Source organism: Cyanistes caeruleus, chromosome 6, assembly GCF_971803275.1.
Source record: "Cyanistes caeruleus chromosome 6, bCyaCae1.hap1.1, whole genome shotgun sequence".
In the NCBI taxonomy this organism is placed as follows: domain Eukaryota; kingdom Metazoa; phylum Chordata; class Aves; order Passeriformes; family Paridae; genus Cyanistes; species Cyanistes caeruleus.
In genome coordinates, this window is record NC_141706.1 from 45499400 (window position 1) to 45521205 (window position 21806).

At 39.1% G+C, this 21806-nt stretch overlaps 1 protein-coding gene across 3 annotated transcripts in view; it reads left to right on the top strand.

Annotated features, from left to right (window-relative positions):
• Window positions 1-20253, top strand: part of LIN52 (lin-52 DREAM MuvB core complex component) — a 42914-nt gene extending 22661 nt beyond the window's left edge. For 2 of the 3 annotated variants that reach the window (XM_086895271.1, XM_086895266.1), the window contains exons 6-7: window positions 15825-15916; window positions 16020-20253. In XM_086895271.1, coding sequence (XP_086751397.1) covers window positions 15825-15880 — 56 coding nt within the window. In that variant the 3' untranslated portion in view covers window positions 15881-15916; window positions 16020-20253. Of the gene's footprint in view, window positions 1-15824 lie in introns of all 3 variants that reach the window. The other variant, XM_086895264.1, reaches the window with a different exon arrangement.
• Window positions 20254-21806: the final 1553 nt, after the last annotated feature.

Below are 21806 nucleotides of genomic sequence, written 5' to 3' on the forward strand. Positions count from 1 at the left end.
GTTTCTACTCATTTAGCTGAGTGAATGCTTTCCATTGTTGGTCTTTCCAATGGGAAAAATACTCTTCAGACAAGAGGAGAAAACCTTCTTGTGTTGTGACGTTTTCATTGCTCTCTTCAGAAAGAAGTATTAGCTCTTCTAGAATGGGAGATGAGATTAGTGCAGTGCAGGAATATGTTTTACAGCACAGGCATCAGGTTTTTCTCATCAAATCTATTTTAAGATGTTTTTCTCTGAGAACCCCCTGAATTCTCAGCTGGAGTAAAATGCAGTCATTTTTATACATTCAAACACGTTCATAAATACTGGCTTATTTGCTTTTTTTGGATGCATTAACAGAGTGGGGAATAAGATGTACTTACTAAGTTGACTTCAAATTTGATCTTCATTTAGGTGAGGTACAAAGAGGAGGGAGCTGTTGGTATGAGTTGGTGGTGATAGATGGAAAACAGCGGGTGTTTGCCTTTATTAGAGTTGTCTATCTTATCCAGCAGATGGCATTGAAAATGTACCTGCTGGTCTTTCTTCATGCTGCCTTAAATGAAATCCAAAATCCTACAAGCTAGACTCTTCCTTTTGGTGCATAGTTGCAGATCACATCCTAGTGAGGATTTTGAGTGGCCCCTGCCTGCTGGATAAAACGAAAGAACTGCTGCTGGATTCCTAGAGAGGGCACAAGTTCTTCAAGCCCATGCAAACATCTTCCAGTGGAAGGCCATGTCCTAGGCTGGTGACAATAGGAGTTTATAGGCTCTTTGCATGTGTGTCAGTGAGAGGAGAAATGGTGAATGTTGATGATTTTTATAGTGGGTATCACCTAGTTTCCAATTAAATTATGAGGAAAGTGGGATGTAGATGTATTGTAATGATTCAAATTGTATGTAGTTATGGCAGTGAAACTGAGAAGTGAAAAATCCGTACTATGAATGAAGAGAATATCAATTCTGTAGCACTTTATCTTGGTTTTCTGTCTTTTCAGTACTCTTACCTTTATTCTCTTTTCAGTAAATAATTCTGATAATATAATTTCTGTGCAAACACTATAGTGCTCATGCAAGGTAGTGTTTTATTACTCCTAAGGAGCCAGATAATTTGAAAAAAAATATAAAATTTATGTACATGAAACACAGCTATCTTGTAGAGTTAGCATGGCTTTCTTTGTCTCATTGTATTTTGTTCTATATTGTGACTGTAAGTTAGCAACATCCATATTTCAGAGTATTTAGAGCACAGCAGGAGTTAATGGACATTACTACCTTCCTAGAATTTATGGGATTAAAAATGCTTCCTAGCAGCCCCTTCATTTCCCTCATATCTGAGGGACCTTAATACTTGTTGAAACTGGAGCTTTTACTCCTCATCCAGTGCCAAACTAATTGTCTGTGATCCCTCTTTCAGTGGCTGCTGCTCTGTTGCTCATTTAATCTTGTGACCAAGTATGTTTGGCTCTCCAGTAACTCCAAGCACCAAAGCCATAATCTAAATATTCTTCCATTTTTTGATATAACACCTATGGAATAAAACCTTTCCTGTATATCCACACAGTACTTATCCAAGTTTTTATAATATTACACCTTTCTCAGAATCTTTGATCTTACCAAATCTTGTTCTACTACAAAGACAAGCTCCATATTTTGACTATGATCAAGATCTCCATACATTTCTACACATACTTCACTCTTGCATCAGACCATTTCTCCATTTCTCTTTCTCATCCCATTTTTTTCTTTGTTGTTCTGATGTTCTGTATGTTGTGGGTTTTTACATGATTTTTGTGCTTCTGGATGAAAAACCTGCTGTTTGGCAAAATTGTCTTGACAAATCTGTCTGAAGTTACTGGAGAATTTACTCAAAGTAATTGGGCTTTGTGCACAGTAGATGAATGTTTACATGATTTAATCATGTTTTGCATGTGCCCCTCAAACCTCCTGAGCTCCTGGGATCATCCAAAACAGCCAGGTCCAGAATAGCCAGGTCCCCAGCATGGTGAAGCTGAGCAGATTGTTCTTCTCCTGTATGTCTTCAGGCTTGAGTGAATCTCCGAGTCACACCAAATTATTATGCTATCTCCCACCTCTTCTGTTTGAATTTAATAATTGTTTATGCTTTACACCCTATATTTCTGCATAAGATCTAATAATCTTTTCCCAGGAAGGAAATAAGTCTCATTCTCTATTTTGTAACTTTGGATACTCTGTCACTTCAGGCAGTATTTTGGTAGTAATAATTTTGAGATAGTGTGGTATAACTATTCACTTCTAGAGAGTTGCTTATAAATCAAGAGATTTCTTTATGAGAATGGAGGGGGGGAGGAAGGGGATCTCTTTGATTTTGAAAGGTAGTGCAGTTGTTATTTTACATCTTTTCAACTGAGAAGATAAATTGAAAATTCCTATTGATTCCCAACTCTGAAAAGAATGAGAGGGGAGAAAAGCAGAAAACAAGTAATGGAAGCTAGTCAGATTAAAATTAGCAAAAATAAATGTTTTTACATAATGAATGTTTTGATGTGGGACTTTCTGCCACACTGGGATTTTTTTTATTTTCTTTTTAGACCAAGTACGTAGCAGCAATTGGAAAGGAATCAGGCAGTTAAATGGGCAATGAAAGCGTTCTTAGTTAGAGCAGGAAAAATCTAAAATGAAGTAGGAAATATCAGCTCCTTCAGGATCTAAAACAAGCACTTAAGAAGAGGAGGAATCTTTCAGTGTAATTATTCCATATGTCTTTGTAATGTGGCTCCCTAATTTATATTTTCTTGTGATGCTTCTGATGTTGGGTGCAGTTAGACAGGATATCTGACTGGGTAGATTACTGATCTACCCTGCTCTATCAATTCCTGTGCTCATTTACAGTTTTTATGACTACAGAGTGCACAGATTCTTGTTCAATAGGAAATAACATTTCTACAATCTCTTTTAGCAACTAGTCATAGATCCTATTTATATATAAGACTTTATATACAGCATTTTAGTCAGTGGTATAGAATGTAAATTTTGAGCATGCTCTGAGTTATATCTCTGGAGGGAACATCATTATTAAACCTTTTTGAAGGTGTCCCTGGTGGCAGCTCCGTAGAGCAGGTGGCCTGCATGGCACACGCACACAGGGAGTCAGGAGCCTGTGTCTTATCAGACCATATAATCTAAAAATCACTCAGCCTGTTTTAGTCTCCTGGGGAGATGATGACGATGACACAGGACTCTTATGCTAAAAACTAATTGTTAAACTGCAGAGGACGTCATTCAACACAAATCCCAGCAGAAAAGGGCTGGGTGATGGGTATTTCTGGGTAGCAGGCCAAGCTGTCATTTGGTTGTCAACAGATAGTTCTCTGGGTTGCCCCAAGATTTTCATGTCTAGTATCTGGCTTACTTGAAAATAAAGAGCACATTAATTTAAAAAAAAAAAAAAAACCCAAAAAAAACAACACTAAAAATTTATGTTTATTAATGTATGCATATAAAACTGGAAGGAGCAAACAGTTCCTTCTCTGTCTCAGGGCATAAAATGCCCTCACTCTTGCCTATGGTGCTTGAGTTCCCTGGAACATTAAGCAAAGCAATGGGTAGGTAGAAGGTTAAAGGCAAGGAAACAGTGTTGAAAAGGAATACAGCAAGTAAGTAGTATGTTGGAAAGGAATGTGGAATTGCATATGTATCTGTTGATTGAAACAGTGTGGAGATCCAGGGAAGCGATGCGTCTGCAATGCTACATCCAGTGCCCCAGTGTGAAGAAGACGTTGGTAAACTGGAGTGAATTCAGTGGAGGGCCACCAAGATGACCAGGGGCTGGAGCACTTGCTGTGTGAACAGAGGCCAGGGGAGTGGGGCTCATTCAGCAAGAAGAGGTGACCTCACAGGGACCTGATAGCTGCCTGCTGGAACATGCAGGGAGCTTATTTGAGAAGATGGAGTCAGGCTGTGGGAGGACAAGAGACAATAATTGTAAATTGAAGCAAGAATGTTTCTGACTGGAATCAAGAGAAAACTTTTCCAGCATGGAACAGTCAGGTATTGGAAGGATTGTCAAGAGAGGTTGTGCAGTCTCCATCGATGGATGTTTTTATGGCTTGACTGGATAAAGGCTTGAGCAGTCTGTCTGTTCTGAACAGAACATTAACTGCAGACCTGCCAAGGTTCTATCATATCAAAATGAATCTCTGATTCTGTACAATTTTCCTCATATGATATTGTACTATATACCTTATTTGATCTTTTCTGGTAGATTAAATTTTCTTCACTAAGCACTTTTTCCTTGTATCGTGGTTTTATTATACCTCTTCTACTCTGCTGTACTTTTTTAACTCTAAATACGTCTGATAGTTCCATCGTCACTGGACCACGGAGTATTCAGATTTCTCCTGACTTACAAAGTTTTTTCAATGCCCCTCAACCCTCAGAGCAGTGTTCCCAGTCACCAAATCTATGGAGATTCATGGCCATCTTCATGGCCATCTTCATGGCAAAGCAGAGGCACTGCTTTCCTTTCTGAGCTGTTTTGTAGAAGGTTTGCTGTCTGCTTTGCTGCACTGTTCTTTCTTCTAGTAATGGATGAAAACCACTTCTGTGCTCATTAAAAAATAGTGTGGCTGCATTCAGCTTTCCTAAGAGAAGTACCTAATGGTAGGTATGGCCTCAGACCAGTGGTATGCATAGACTGTAAATAAACATGAAGGGATTTTTGGAAGCAGATGAGTACCAAAGCTTACTGGACTACTCTCAGTAGACTTCCTGGAGCAAAAAATAATGATTTTTTGTTTGTTTCGGCTTTATTTATGGGTTTCAAAAAACTGGAATTTCTTCTGGCCTCTATTCTCGGAAGATATTTTCAGACTCCAATACCCTCCATATTTCTTGGATTCTTAATATTTTCTTCAAAACTCATTGATACTAGAAGCATGAGGATGTTTATGAAAAATGTATTCCCATTTCCTTGTGGGTCTGGGAGGGTGGTTTTTTTTGGGTATATCTTTTACATCTGCTTTTACAGTTGAGCCTTGCCTAGTTGTCTTTAAGCTTGTTAGCAGCTAAATCGTAATAATTGTAGCAGAACCCACACTGTTTATATTTTAATACCCATTCCAAATAGCCTTCAATGGCATTACAATTTTGTTATCAAGTAGGTCAGGTTAACACTAGGCATAGATCCCCTGAGTAATAACATCTTTTCCCTATTCATTCAAACTTTACTTGTATTTAAAAAATTAAACAAATTTTTTTTAAATTTTAAGAACTGTAACATTTCTAAATCAGTGTGTTTCCTCAGATGTCTTGTGACCAACTTGGAGTTGGTAAGGATTTGAATTTACTGAATCCTCTTCTGGTCTCTCAGCTCCCCCTCAGCTCAGGGTACTACTGCCAGAAGAGTATTGTAGTGGGCAGAACACATGAAACTTACCAAGTTAATATAACTTAAATAATATAACTACAACTTTAAATGCTGGAATTAAGCAAGCAGTGAATATACTGGGAAGGATGAGGATAGGGATAAAAGGACTTATTACATGAAGTAGCTTTGATTCACATGAAGGAAAGAATAAAATTATGGGGGCAGTTGTGAAGGTTTTCTTCTACAGCCCACAAACTGTGTATTGCTATTCTTCCATAATTCTGTCTTAACAAAGCCTGAGACTTTGATCTTGGAACACTGAGATTTCAGTCATTTGCATATATTTGGCCATACAGACTTTTTCCTTGGATTTTTGGAAAGTTTGTAAGTCTTCTGTGTAACGTAATACTAATTGCATAAGGAATCTTGGTTTATCATGTGTAAATCAAATAGTATTTTCCAGTCAAAACCCATAAATCTTCTTTTCATGGAGACCTTCAATACTGATAATGCATTGTTGTGTCAAGGGCTGCAGTCATCTAAATAGGAAAATGTTTCAATAAGGAATCTTGGTATTAGAAAACATTTTAAAGATTTACTCTGCTCTTTAGAGTAAAGACATACTTCTGGACAAATAAATACAGACTCCGATATTATAAGCTTCTTTAATCTAGATATCTCTTTGCAATAAGTTTGTTGATGGAAGTTAAATTTAAAAATTCAGTTCTTCTTCACAGTTCAGGCCATTAGCTAACCTATTGATAAGGGCTAGTTTCTACCTTTTGGAGGTCAAGGAAGCTGTACCATTCTTGATGCACTGCTGCAAGCCTCCCTGTAAACAAGCCTTGATGTCTTCTGATTGGATTTGTGTGCCCTGGCTTGCATAACCATACAGCTTGTATCCCAGTGTTATTAGCCAAAAGGAATATAGGGACTTACATAATCATTACACGATTATTTTTCAGTAACTGTACTGTAAATATGTAATTCTCTCTGCTCCTAATAACTCTTAATCCCTTTGTTTCTATTGGCTCCTGGGCTCAGATTTGGCCATGGCCTCCATGCCCTGGCCACTGATAAAACTTGAAAAAATTGTTACTCTCAAGGTTCACCTGCTTTGCTCCCAGCAGTAAATACGTGTTCCCCAGCACAGGCAGGGGCACTGCATTGTGGTGCACTGTGTTGTGGGAGCGTGGGCAGCATTTCTGCCTTCATTCCTTCTGAGAGGGGTCCATTCACCTCCAGAAACCTTTCATACCTGCCTCTGTGTGTATGTTCAGCACAGACCTCTGCTGAGCGTCTTTGTGTGTTTTATGTCCAAGAGTTCTTGAGCAGTTTTGATCTCATTTCTGCATGTTGTTTGAGAAAGAAGATTCTTCCATGAGATCCTGTAGTGAATAAATCTAAATTATCAAGGACTCTTGATCCACTGCAGGTGTTGGAAGCCAGGAAGAGATTATTTTCCTTTTGGCACAAGCTAATAGAAAATGGCCCTTTTTAGAGTGCTTATTGTAAAAACATGGCCCTCTTCAGCTGTTTAGTTGCAATATCTGTGGGATTTCATGGTCAGAGTTCTCCCAAGTTGTAGCTCTTCCAGTGATAACTTACACTAGTAAAGTACCTTTCAGGTATATTTGAAAATATCCTCAACTTTGATGCAAAATTGCTTTTCTTACTGCTTTTAATATTAGAAGTGTAATTATTTTTTTTTTCTTTCAGCCTTGCAAAATACTTGAAAATAATTTTTCCGTGTTTAATTAGCTTCATGAGTCAGTGCCTGACCTTAGGTCTTGACATTTTTGGCATGCAAAATTTTCTTGTGTATTTGATCTTGGCTTTATTCCAGAATAAATATTTTAAGCTGCTAGTTGTGTGTAGGTTTATTTTTGTCTTTGGTCTGAGACTAGGGGGCAGACATAAGGAGCACTGAGAGAAGTGAAGTGTATAAACCACAATTAGAATTGCAGTACACAGGTGTCTGTAGATCTTACACAATTGCCAAGCTATTTGTTTCTCAAATGATAGGGGCTTTGGGAATGTATTTTTGGAGAATAAAGGGAGCAGAAGGCCTTCCATTTGCATGTTAGGCTTGTGGGTTTGGTTGTTTGGGTTTTTTTTGGTTTTATTTTTTTTCAAAACCTACTTTAAATTCTTCCAGACTTGATACATTTGAGATCTTTACAGAACCAACATATTGAGTGGCTGAAAGTGATCTACTGTGGCTGAGGATGCAGTTTATAACTGCCTACAGAAAGGAATCAGCATTGAAGAAAAAAAAATTCTTGCATAATAGCTTTTCTTTGAGCATTGAATTAGGTCTTGTGGTTTAAAAATCTGAATGTCAGCACTGAAAATAAGATGACTTGTAATAATATTTAAAAAGAATGACTTTAGCATCAAGGTTATGGGTGAGTTCTGCTGCAGGCCCTTGAGGATCTTTTTGGGAAGAGAGGCATCTTAAATCTCTATGCTAGTCATACACAAAATATTATTGCAATGAAAAAATAGTGAAGTGAATAAACAGCAGCTCACAGTACAGGATGCTTGATGTATCAGGAGTCCTAGTGTTCACTGTATTTTGCAATTTAATGCACAATAATTTTCTAGTTCTGTATTTCTGTATGCTCCACTCACCGTGTTGGATCTGTATTCTTAGGATGTGAGGTTCCATTAAAAAATAAATAATAATCACAGCCCCTGCTCCCCCCACATACACTCATTTTCTGTAATATGGTAATGATATCACCGTAGCAGTAATTACGGGTCATCTTCATTTCTTTCATCTCTGCTGGTTCTGATGGCTTCATTCCTTTGACGGAGAAGATTTGGCTCTGGGTGCTGTGATTATTTTGTTAAGCATTATTCGAATAGACAGGAGTGAGAGAAATTAATCAATCCAAATGCAATTAGCATCATGTTTAACCCAGTGATGGACGTCTCAAGGTGAAACAGCCAGGGGAGTTTCAGACATTATTATTCAATCCAGTGGCTCTTATCTAAATTATAATCAAGAGATTTTTATTGGCTTTGCAGAGAGAAGATGTAACTCTTTCCCTGCTTTGGGGGTCAAAGGGATCAGATCTTTGCCCTGTAAGATACTGGCTACAGGCAGCTCCTAGAATTGGGAGGTACTGTAAGAGTTTACTGTAATATCAGGGTCACTCAGGATAAAACACCTGCACATGCCAGCATCTGTGACCTGGAACCTAAGTTTAGTAGCTCCTTGGTCATTGGCAGGGCTGTCTTTGCCCCTTGCTTTGAGCGTTTTCATTGACTGGCTTTGCCTATCTGTATATGAATGAATACCATGTGTAGTTTCAGCATTTGAAGCTCTGCGAACATCACAGTTTGCTACTGAATGCAAACAGAATGGTAACCTCCTTGCAAGGTAGGTGAATCTGATTAGGAGAACAAGGTAAATTATTCTGCAGGGAAGGAATCTAATTTTTCTTAGAGCAGATATAATTTTAGTATTTATTGATAGCAACAATAACATTTTTGAGGATTTATTAATCTGCAGCATATCTGTTATCACTGGATAATTCTGAATGATCTCTCAGATCTCTTATCAGGTATAAGATAAAACATGAGTACCGTGTGTGGAGAAAAACAAGGTGGAAGGAGGTCACATGGGGATTTCATAATTCAGGAAAGCATTAGGTATTTGATTACAATTCTTAAGGCCCTAGCTAACACTCACTAAACTGCTTCAGTGATTTAAAACTTTATCAGTCTTAGCTATTTACCACTTCTCTGTCAGAGAGGACTGTTGTCATAGCACACTGGGAGGAGCAGTCCATGTGCTTACCTGCTCCAATTCACAGCCTGGCGTTTTGCAAGCTCTCACCTTCTTCGGCATTTCAAAACAAGTCATGCCAGACTGTGAAGCACAGCTGACATAAGGGCACATTCTGCTGTCTCATTCACCAAGGGAAGGACGCTGATGTTTTGTACCAAGGGCATGTTATTATTTAAAAATGCTGCAGCAAGACTTGACAGCTGATCTTTCAGAGCCTGAATTGTAGCACAGTTGCTGAATCCTTTCGCATAAATCTTGTGCTGGTTTTGGCTGGGGTAGAGTTACATTTCTTCACAGTGGCTGGTATGGGGCTGTGTTCTGGACTTGTGCTGAGCGCAGGTTGTAAATAGAGAGATGGTTTTGTTATTGGTGAGCAAACCCCAGGCCTTTTCTGCCTTGTGCACTGCCACGCTGCCAGAGAGGCTTGAGGTACATGCAGGCTGGGAGGAGACACAGCTGGGACAGGTGATCTAAACTGACCAAAGGGATTTTCCAGATCACATGGCATTGCACTCAGTATATAAACTGGGGGGAAAAAGGAGGAGGGGAGGGATATTCAGAGTGGTGCTGCTTGTATTCCCAAATCACCATTATGATGGGGTCCTGCTCTCCTGGAGTTGGCTGAACACCTGCCTGCCACGGGAAGCAGTGAATCAAATCCTTGTTTTGCTTTGCTTTCTCTGTTGAACTGTCTTTATCCTAACCCACAAATTTCCCAGCTTTTACCCTTCTGATCCTCTCCCTGATTCTGCTGATGAGAATGAATAAATGGTTGCATGGGGCTTGGTTGCTGGCTGGGGTGAAAGCACAACAGTCTGTACTGAGGCTGTGTACACCCCATCTGTAAGGTGGGAATTAAATCACTGTATGTTTCAAGAACATTGTAAGACTTGATAAAATTTGCAAGTGCTTTGATACCGGTTATTGAGAGATGCCATGGTAATGCAAACTTACTCCACCTGGAGGTTTACGCTGATTCTGCTGTCTTACCTGAGGAATGTGTTTCAGGAGAGTTAGGTGACTGCAGTGGTCTTCAGTGTCAGTGTAACAGTTCCTGAAGCGTAGCTTGGATTGTCTGTATATGCCAGTTGTGCCTTCAGGGTAGGTGACTGACCTTGTTTTCACTAACCACTGCTTTCCTGAGATGGCAGTTCAACTCATTCTGAAATTGGGCTTGGGGTAGCATTCACTGGTAAGTATTTCTCAAAGGTCAACAGTCTTCAACTAGCAGCTCATTTGACACTTATATTAGGAAGTAGACAACAGACAGCAGAGTAATTGAAGCTCTTTGTGTGAAGAAAGAGGTGTGAACTGGTGCCAGGTGGTGATAAGATTTTGGGGGTCTGATTTGAGATAGATCTGCAGGGACCAGCTTCTATCTCTCTGACAGAAGTTCTGATTATGATGTCTGGGTAATAATATTCTCTTGGTCTTGTCTGTCATATACCTTTTTTCTTTCAGGGCTGTTCAGTAGTAAAGTCAACCTTAAATATTTTTGCTGAATTTAAATTACATTTTTTCCTTCAACTCTCATCCCCTGACTTATTTTTTTATTTTCCTTCCACATGCAATATTAGTTGAGCCCAGCTAAAAGGTGTGACTTTGCAATTGGCTTTCTCAAGTTCAGTCAAGCAAAACTCCCACAGTTGCTCACAGGCAGATTCCTCTAGGCCTTTTTTATGCCCTGACAACTAAGAAAAAGAATCATTGTGTCTTCTTATCCTAACATTGTATCTCAGCACATAAGAAATCATTTCTGATGCAATAGACTCTTGTGAAAGAAGGTTAAAAACCAGAGAGAATTGTTCTGCTGTCTTTCTGCAATTCATATTCTTTGCCATAAAACGGTAATTTGCATTGACAGTGCTTCAGAACTAAACCTTTCTAGTTTTGTTTTCTATGTAGTCCAAGGGCACAGCAGTATTTTGAAAGTGCACGATTACTACTTTAAAGGAATCCTTCCATGCTGAAAAACAAGTTCTTTGGTTACCATAAATGCAACTGAATGGGAGGAATAACTGATAAGCTGACAAAGAATAACAGTGTCTAAAATAGCCCTTTTGTAGGCAAGAATATAGCATTCAAAATGTGACATTGCAAGACATTTCAGAGCTGAAATTAATTGTATTTCTGGGTTTTTTTAGTAGCAAGACCTTTAGATTTCATTCAGCAAGGCTATATTTTCAGGTCAGAGAAGGAGCACAGTAAAATTTGTTCCATAAGTTGTACACCTGGGAGAGAAGCTAAGAAGTGCTTCTTTAACAAATTACTTTGTATTACAGTATCTATAGTTTGAAGATACATGCAAGCTTTGTTTTGAGATTTTCAGATAAGCCCAGAAGCAGTAATCAGTGAAGGTATAATGTTCATAATGAATGTGTGATAAATACAGTTTGTCACGTAGATCTTTTACATAGACTTTATCCCCAAGTGTGTTCTGGGTATATTTAAGAGTATATTATGTTTAAAATGTGTGCATGTGTGTGTGTTGCTTAGGGATTCTCCTGGATGAAAGTTGCTTATATAAGTATAAATCACTGTTTTCCTTGCTTGATTTTAAAGCAGTAAATCCTTCCATTATTTCCTGGCTATCCAGACCTTATGACACAGTATGTCCTGTGCTGTCGTATGTGTGAGAAGGCTTTTTATGGGGAGCAATCAGGCTGGACCCCAATCTCCAGTGCAGTGGTTTTTTTCTAATTAAATTGTCAGTGGAAGGAATATCCGGAGCAGCAGTTTTCATTTTCAATCGAGGAAAAAACATTATGAGTCTTTGTCATTTGATTAAAAGTTACTTAACCTTTAAATTGCTACAGATGTAAAGATAGCTCTGAGTTTCCAATGTAATCGCCTCCAAGTTAAAATCAGGAAAATCTTTGTGTAATGAAACCCATATGTCATAGTGAAAGGATGCAAAGCACTGGCAGAGTGGGCTGCTCTAGCAGGAGATTCTGCACCCAATCTTGTTAACCAGGACTGCTTTTGGTAATCCCTCATCTCCTCACTTGTAGGAAATCAATCTGTACTACTGAATCTTTTCAACCAGCAACTACAAAATTTACTGTGGAGAGGCAGCTTGGGGACAATTGTAGTAAAAACGGAGCCTGAGGCAACAAGGCTAAATGTGGGATTGAGGGATTGAAGTTCTAAAGAGGAGATTATATTAAACCTTATTCTGCTCCCCTATCAAGTAGAAATGTCTCCTCCTCCTTACAGCCCCAGTCTTTCCTACCCAGTACCTGTTCTTGAGATCTGCTTGGCAGATCTTGCCAGGGAGCAAACTTAATTCCTACAGTACAGCATTCTCTGTTAATTATAATAGTCTGATACCGTTTTTCAGTAACTTGATCTGAAGGAGTTTATTTAAGCACTACTTCCAGAGCAACCAGTGCTGATATCAACTTAGTGTTTTTTTTCCTGGGGAGTTCAGTGTCTTCCTTCTCCTTAGTAGGTGAGGTTAATTTGTATCCGAGCTATTGCAAAGGTATCCATTGTTGATTTTTTTATTGTAGTAGATGCACAGCGTAGGCAAGGTTGTAAATCGTGACTTGTCATGCAGATTCATGCTTCTGTTTTGTGCTGTGAAGCCTCTGTAGTGTGTGTCTGCTGGTACAATGAAACCTGTGCTCAAACCCTCTCTTCCCTTGAAGTCCATGGTTTAAAGTACTATTGTAAAGAAAAAATCCCTGAGGTTTTCAATATAGTTTTGTCCAACCTTTTAATTAAAAAATCCACCTCTGTCTACTATTCAAATGGCTTCTGCTGGTCCCTTGGGTAGTTGCATAAAGCTGTTTTTACCATCTCTCTTAGCCTGCAATCGTATTTGGAATGTGGGTGATGGTTTCTTCATTCACAAGCTCTTCCCTCACTCCAGCAAGCTCCATAAGACCCCAATGGAAATTATATTCCTATTATTAAGAATTCATTTCTCAGAAGCAATACTGAGCAGAGAAGTCAGTTTAATATTAGAGCCTTTTACTGTGCAAAATCCATCAAATCATACTCCAGCACAGATGAAAAAGAAACAAAGGTGAAGGAATAGCCAAGATGTTTGAACGCAGTACCATGTAATAAAAATTTGGCCTGTGTTTACCAGGAATACATTGAACTGTGGTTCTTGGGCAGATAAGGGAAGCAGCTGAAGCAGGGAAGACTGTTAATGCTTGTGGAAACTTGCCCTTAGTTTGGCTGTGTTTTTTCTGTCAAATGATGATGTTACTTCCTGGCCATTTTTATACATATACAAAGATAAAAGGTCCTTTTTTCTTTCTCACTTTGGCATCATATCTTTAAAAATAAAGCCCTGCTGCAAGCCTGAGTCTGTGAGGAGACAAGGAATACAGAATAGCAGAAGGCTGTCTCCTGCTCCTAATGGGATTTTGTAGCAGCATGTGCGAGTTTGTTTCAGAAGTCAGAAATGAACAGATGTTGGTATAAATTACCTCTGTGTCTGATGTCTTGCAAATTAAAAGCGCGGTTGGCATCACTAAACAATTTCACCAGGTTGGGGGGGGAAGCGGGTGGTGATTATTGTAGCAGGTCGGTAAGAATCTTTAAGCTGCAGCAGAACAGGATAGCAAGGATAAAGGAATGAAGAATAAAATGAGAGGTCTGTGAATTAATCAGAAATGTTAACATCTCCGATGACAAGTGAACAGGCAGGCACGTGCTCGGAGCAACCTCCAACCCACAGTAATTTCACTCGGCGCACAGAAGGAGTCTATGCTCTGCCTGATTTATAGGGTGCAGCCCTCTTTGGGGGAACAGAATTGTCAGGCATTCGTATATCTCCTGTATGGGACTTGCACTCTGGGAAACTTTCCACTTCATCAGCTACAGTTCAGCTTATGTGCTTTTCCTGTTAAGAGTGTTTTAAAACCATACACTATTGTTGGAGCAAGGCAGGGAGGTGTCAAAGAACTAAGTACTAAGAATCTCTTCCAAGCTGAAATTTTAAAAATCTTTCAGTTTTATTTAATCATGTTCTTTGTGCATAACAACTTAGTTCCTGACAAAATACCAATGCACTCTGTTCTTCTGCAGCACCTTCTATCCCTGTGTCACTTCAGCAGCACTTAAAACATACAGGTTGTCTTGGGGCTGGGGAGGTAGAGGTAGAAATGAGTACTTTTGTGGTAGTTCATGCTGTGACTCAGAAGCAGAATCCCAGGAGATATAACTCACAGCTGGAGGCATGAGGCAAGTAAATAGTGTGCAGTGATCTGCTTGAACCTGCAGCCAGTCTGAAGCATGTTCCACTCAGGACAGTGGACTTTGCAGCCTACAAGTATCAGTATGTAACAGACAGGTTATATACTCTTACATACAATTAATTGTTTTACAGGGATTTTGCTGATGAAACCACCACATTGTAAAATTTTGAGTAAACAAAATAGATTGTAATAATTCAAAGAAGAGGCTTTGAGACACGAATTGTAACTTTTATGTAAACAAATAACAAAATATCTTTATCTGAGTGCGCACTGAATTTGTAAGCTGAACATTTTTATTACATTTTAGCTCTGTTCTGACAGATAATCAATAATGTCAGAAGAAAACCCAACATCAACAAATTCACCTCCAGTTTTTATGCTAATTTTAATTTCTGATGTTTGTCTCAGTAGAGAAGTCAGGAATTGAATGGATAAAACAGAAAATTTATTCCTATCTCCTTCTATCTCCTTCTAGACTGTCTTTGAAGCTAGGTGTGGGAAACATGCATGCTTTCAACATAAAATAATAAAACCCTCCACATTTTGATGCCTTCCAGTCCAGGACAAAGCTTGCACCTTCATTGAAAATAAATGGAGGGTCAGCAGTGGGAAAATTGTCTTTCTCCAGGCCTCAATTGCTAATGGTTTTGTCTTTGATGCATTGTATTCTTATTGCAAGACAAGAGTAGTATGAGGACTGCGCAGTCAGCTCGTGAGCTTATGGGTTCTCAAGTCAGAAATGTCTCATGCAGAAAAGTGGCTGTGTAAACCCTGCTACAGTACAGCTACCAGAGATTGATGGTAGTGAGTGAGAGAGAGACATATAAGCCTTGCCTTGCTGTATTAAACATTGAAGGACTGACAACACAGAGAGAAAGAGAAGACCAAAGCTCTATAAACTTTACTTTATTACCCTATCCATAGATGAACTGCATTGAAGAATATAAACTCCATTATATTACAGCATCCAGGGATTGACACTGCTGAGAGAGAGAAAATGCTGCCTAATTTCTGTTGAAGACCAGGGACCAATAATCTTGAAACAGAGAGAGTTCCATAATCTCTGACAGATTATAACATACAGGAACAATTGTGCCAAGATAGAGTGATGGACATTTGGATTTCACCATTCAGAGATGGATAGTACAGAGAAAAAGAGGTGCTGCAAGAGCATAATGCAGTAGGAATAGAAAGCATAGATTGTATGTAATGAGACAGCCTGTAGGAATTATTGCTGGAGTTTAGAAGATTCCAGACCCTGCCTGCATTTGTAGCATGTCAGGAATTCAAGCTGAAGTGCAGTTTTATTTATTTTCCACTTTAATAGAGAAATAAAATCTTAGTTTTGGTACAGCACAAATCTAAATTAATTTCTTATTGATGGTTAGAATATGTTATACAATTATACAAATGATACAATTGTTAGAGTTTCTTGGCTTTTTTAAAAATATTGATTTCATTTTCCTCTCTTATGATTTCAGCTAGAGAAATGACTCGAGGGAAATTCCTGAACATCCTTGAGAAACCCAAGAAGTAGCTGCATCTAGCATTTGGATGAAAATATCCCAACTAGGTAATTTTTTGTACTGTGGATCCAGATGAAGCCCAGAAAGTCTAAGAAGAACAAAGCTCTTGCTCTAGACCTTCAGAAGCAACATCTCTTTTTGCTTCCACAGCTCATCTCTTTATGGAGGAAATGTACCATAAGCACAGTTCTCAAGGACTGCAGTTGGTTGCATTGGAATTTGGACTTCATCTGACCATAGGATGTCCAACAGGAGGACTTGGCCCTGACATGCTGTGACACAGTTACCTGTTTCAATCAGCAGCTCAAAGTGAACAGCCAGTGTCCTTATTCAGCTGCTCTCAGGAGGCAGCCTGTTTGAAGTACACAGCAGATCTGACACTGGCCCAGTGTCCATCATGAGGCCTTGACCCTTTTGTGTGTCTTTTGTCTTCAATGCATTGATTTCCTGTGTGTGACATCGGTGCCAAAGGATTCGAGGTGTGGATTGACCAAGAGCACTGGCTCAGCAGGAGCATATGCTTTTAGTGTAGCGGCTGAGTGCAGTCTCTGCATTAGGTTCCAGTTGCTCACTGCCTTTAGAGAAGCACATCTGGTGCTCCGAGGAAGACCTCCAGACCTTTGGTGTGCCGGGAGCTTCATTTCACCGCTAAATGATTCTCTAAGTGAAATTGAAACTAACAGACCACAGGGAGTAAGAAGTGTGTCTCAGGGAAGATATCCTCACAGAAGCTTTGGCCAGTACACAAGGAAGCAGCTTTGTCAGTCCTCTGCAATTCTTTGCTTCTTGCAGGGCAGAAACTGGAAAGAGTTATAAAGTGTAAAGATGGTAATGTTTTCAGTTATCACTCCAACAAGTGGCAACAGGACTGTTAGCCACATTGTGATGATGGCTGTACATGGTCTCAGCATCTATGAAAATAATGTTTTGTGGTATTTTTAATTGCTTATAAACCAGCACCTCAAAATCTTCTTCTCCTACAAAACCAGAATTTTTAAGATAGAAACTTCTCTGAGCTGCTCCCTTTCAGAACACTGTGATTACAGTTTAATGCCTTTTTCTTCTGTTCATGCACTCTTACACATTTCCCCCCTTGGAAGAGGTACAGAGCATGGTCAGACTTTTTGTTTTATTTAAGAGAATAATTTTTTTCATTCCATCCTCTTTCCTTTTCCTAGAAAACAACAGTTTAAACATTAGTAAATATGTTCTTTTTTAGGATACAACATAAATACAATAAATATGTTGAAACATAACATAACATGATGTTATTTTTACCATGCAGGCTTTTCAAAACGTGTCATTTCTCAGGCTGTAGTCACATATGAGAGAAGAAATTATTTGGAAATAGTACATGTAACAGGCTGTCCTTACAGCAGTGCATTTTTCTGGCTTTGCAGGGAGAGGAGGCTCTTTCTGGGTGCATGTGCAATAAAGAGGGGAAGGTTGTTTGTTTTTTTAAATCAAATAGACTTCTGAGTTTTACTGAATTGATGGTGATTGCGGTCTGTGGTTTTGGTTATTGCCAGTCAGAACTAGGCTTGTTTGGGACAGCTCCAGTTAACTAAGTAGTTAAATCATACATCCTGGAAAGACCCTGCACAAATTTAGAAATATCAGGAGCCTGATTTAAGACTTAACAGAGTTATTTCTGTCCTTCACAGTTTATGCAGGGCTGAGCTTAACAGGAACTCCGTCCCTTGAGAACATGAGAATTAAGACAGATGAAAGAGAAGAGAAGCTGAAAGTGGTAGTTCAGAACAAAAAAACCCCAGTGGTGCAAACTGATGTTGATGTAGCTTTAAGCATTGAATTACAGATTTGAAATGCAAATTTAAGTTTGTATATTATATATGTAATATATGTACACATATATGACATAATGGGATACTTCATCTGTATCACCAGTATTATTTTGTGCATTTTATAGAGGTTTCTTGGTCCAACACATTAAGGAATTGAGATCTAAAAGGAGGATGGATGAAAGCTTATCCTGGAAGTATATGTGTATTTTCTGATATGTGCAGTAGGAAATTTCAAACTCTAGGTACTTTTTTTTTTAGTTTAGTAACATACATATATTTTAAAAAAAAATCCTTTTATTATATACAGTAATCATCTTCTATAGGGCAGCCATTAACATATGCTTTAGAATTGTAGTATTTTTTGGTTTTGTGCTTATCATATGTAGAGATGAGTCAATTATGTTATTTTTTTATTGGCAATATTTATATGTATTTTTGTGTGGTTTTTTGCTTTTTGGTTTAATAATATGCAATTGCAAACCTCAAAGCTTTGTCTGGGTTTCCAAAATAGGCCTCTGAGATGCAAAAGCTTTTGCTTGGCCACTTAGACAATATTATTCTTCAGGCTCTTCTTTACTTACCTGCATGACACCACCTCAGGGTTTAGCCTGTGGATATTCCATTCCCATCAGTAAATAAATATCTATCAATATCCAAATGCTACTAAGGGTTTTCATACCCCTTTGAACCCTATTTTTTCATTCAGTGCTATCTTTCCTGACATCCATGCAGTTATCTATCTACACAAGAAAATCCGAGTGACTTTTTGTTGCTGATGGGAATGAAGAGTTGTGATGGATTGGCATTTAGGAAAAAAGTCGGAAAACACCCACAGATGTGATGGCTCTGAGAGAGGCTGCTGGGAGTTCCTTCTCTGCCTGAGACCTGGCCAAAAGCTGGCCATTTCTGAGAATTGACAGTATTTTTGACCACTGAAAAAGTGGGATCACCTTTGTGAATGCCACCTTTTAAACCTAAGCCCTGGAGCTTCTGGCTCTCTTTGTTTCCGGCCTTGAAAGGTAACAGAACTCTGGTGCAGCTGCCCACCCCTTGGGGCCTGTCCAGCCTGGGGAGGGGGCTGAGCCGGACTCCAGCGGCTCCTGGGAGGGGGATGGAGGCTGCAGGGAATCGGCCCCAGGCTGGGCCAGGCTGTGCTGCGGTGCTGGCTTCTCCCGGGAAGCCTCCGGGTCCCATTCCTGTGGGGTGGCCAAAGCCCTTCCCAGGGGGACCCCACACGGCTGTTGACACTCACCAACCCCCCCATGGGCCACACAGAAGGCTCTGAGGACTGTCTGCTCCTTCCCTGGGGCTGCTGGGCTGAGATACCTGAAATCTGACACCATGAATACCTGCTGCAGTTTGGGCCAGATTTTAATCCTTTCACTACTCAGATGAGACCTGCAGATTTAATCCCTTTCCAGAGAGAGCAAAGTGAGGGTGATCAACATGTAAAGAGACAACATAAACCATCAAAGTCAGTAAAGGAAAGAATCAAGCCTCAGATGGAAGGAGAATGAGGAGATGCTTTAATGAGCTGCAATATTCTTTTGGTAAGGCCACGGAGATGGACAATAATGTTCTGAAAAACTCCTTTAATTCATGAAAGAGTATTTGGGGGGAATGAAGTATTTCAAAGCTTAGATCTGAGCAAAGGTATCCATTGATGAAACTGAGCAGATAGCAGAGCAGTTGTGGTCCCATGAGATGCTGAAACAGAGAAAGAAAAGTGAGAGTTGATGAAGACCCTTGGCCCCCAGGGAGAAAAAGAGAAAACCTCTGTTCCCAGAGATGATCACAGAGACAGATGAAGAGAACCTTTGCCTTTGAATAACTCATCCTTAAAATAATACCTCTCGAGTTCATAGCCCTTGAACACACTTCTGAGTGGTGTAAAAATGGGAGGAGGGCATGATGGCAGAGTTTTTTTCTGGGCAGCTGCCATCATGGGAATGAAAAGCCATGAGAAAACTGTTTTCTTGGGGAGAACTCTCTATGGAATGACAAGAGAGAACTCTCTCTACAAAGACTGATGAAAAGACTATTGTATAGTTGGGACTGCTTTAACCACCAGGTTTTGTCTCTCTGTTGTCAGTTGGACAAGGGAAAGGTTGGGTGGTGGGGAGGAAGAGTTTCTGCAGGTTTTATTGTTGTTTCTTATTCTTGTAGTTCTGTTAATAAACTTTCTTCATTCCTTTTAAATTTTGAGCCTGTTTTGCCCTTCTCCTAATCCATATCTCACAGCAAGAAATTAGTAAGCTTTTGGGTGATTTTTAGCTAGTGCTTTAAAACCACCACAAGAGTGTAAGAAAATCAGGATTTGGTAATATTAATCAAGCTGATGCATTGTTTTATAAAGTGTTTTCATATATTGCTATATTAGATGTTGCTGTGAGTTTCTTGGAAGTAAACTCAGTATGTATTTGGTTCCTTTTAAATGCCAGTATTACACACTTTCAGTTATAAAGGCTATTCACTTCAGTCTTGGACTATCAAATGCTTTGCTATCTAATCCAACTGAGAAGAAGTTCTTGTTTGTTATGTTAATCATTATCAAAATAAAAGTCTATTTGCACTGGCAATTGAATAATGTGATATTCCATTTAACTCAGTGTTTTGCCATTACAAAATCAACAATTTTGTAACAGTCCTGTAACTCACAGTTCTCAACTTTAATTAATATTACCTTCAAAAAGACACCTAGAAATGACAAACTAGTGAAAATTGACTGATCTGTCTTGGAGGTAATGTTTTAACCTTATTCTGGTTTTAGTGATTTTTATGTTATGTAAAAATGTAAGGTGCTATTACAAGTCAAATCACAAGCCAGTCTTATCTGTAATCTTCTCTTTGCTTATAAACAGTTGTAGAAGGATAGGGAAAGATATAAACAAAAGGCTTACACAGTGATTTTGCATTAGGGTAACTTACACAGCATCCAGCAATCTGTTTTAGTTGAATCTGGTCCACAGTAGATCCTACCCTCCATAAATTTATATTAGTCTTAATTTGTTTGTACTTCTGACCTGAAAAATACCCCAGGACAGTGAATTCCATAACTCAGTTATACAAAGAAAGGTTAAAAAAAAAAAAAAAAACCACCAAAAAAAGCTGGGGGGGAAGTTGTTTAAAATCTGTTTACCTGATTATTCTGTTTTGAACCTTTCTTTTATTGTCAGGAACAGTTGTTTGGATTTTTTTTCTTCTTTGCCATCTGTGCACTACTCATGGTTTTTCAGGTTCTACTGTGTTTTTTTCTGTGGTTATGTTCACCTTTTTTGTGTTCACAATGTTCAGTGGTCTGTCTTCTATTACAGCCTGAGCTGGCATAATCAAAATCGCAGAGTACTGTTGGTGCAAGCATACTGTGAAGCGTGTACGTCCTAATTGCAGCTCGTATTTTGTTACTCTGCTGTTTTGTTTCACAGCATCGGGGCCTAAATCCTGTTTTGAGTATCTCTGAGAACAGGATCATCAGCTAGATTTGCAGCTGATCTCATCCACTCCACCTACAGTAACTAGTGCTGGGCAAACAGCGATTTTTCCAAATCACAATGGTGATGCCAACCATTCCGTGCTGATGGATTGACAGCTGGCAATTCCACTGTCAGCCTATGCAGTATGTGAAAAAGGTAAATTTCATCTTTGTCACACAGTCTGAAATCCTGGCCTCCTGGCCTCCCACAAGTTCAGCAACTTCTCATGAATGTTTCTATAGTACTTCTAAACTAATGTAAATTTTTAGATATAATCAAAAGAAAAAGACAACTTGCAAATTACCATTGCAGAAAGTCCACATTGATGAATACGCTCCCCTAGAACCAATGGCCATTCAGAAACACCAGAGATACAATCTGTGGTGTAGCACTTCAAGCATCCTCACACTTCTCAGGCAACAAGGGTGCTTGTAGTGGGAAAATGTGTCACATCTTTGAGTGAACTATCTGAACATGGTATACAAACTTGATGTTGTACCCCCATCTTCATATGTCAGTCTGTACTGACACTTTTGAAGATGATAATTCATTGAAAGACAATTTTCTAGAAGGTTGTCTCTGTATCTTCAGCCCAGGAAAATTACAGTTGGACAGAAAGTTTGCATACAGCAACAACTCTGAGCTGGATAAAAATGATT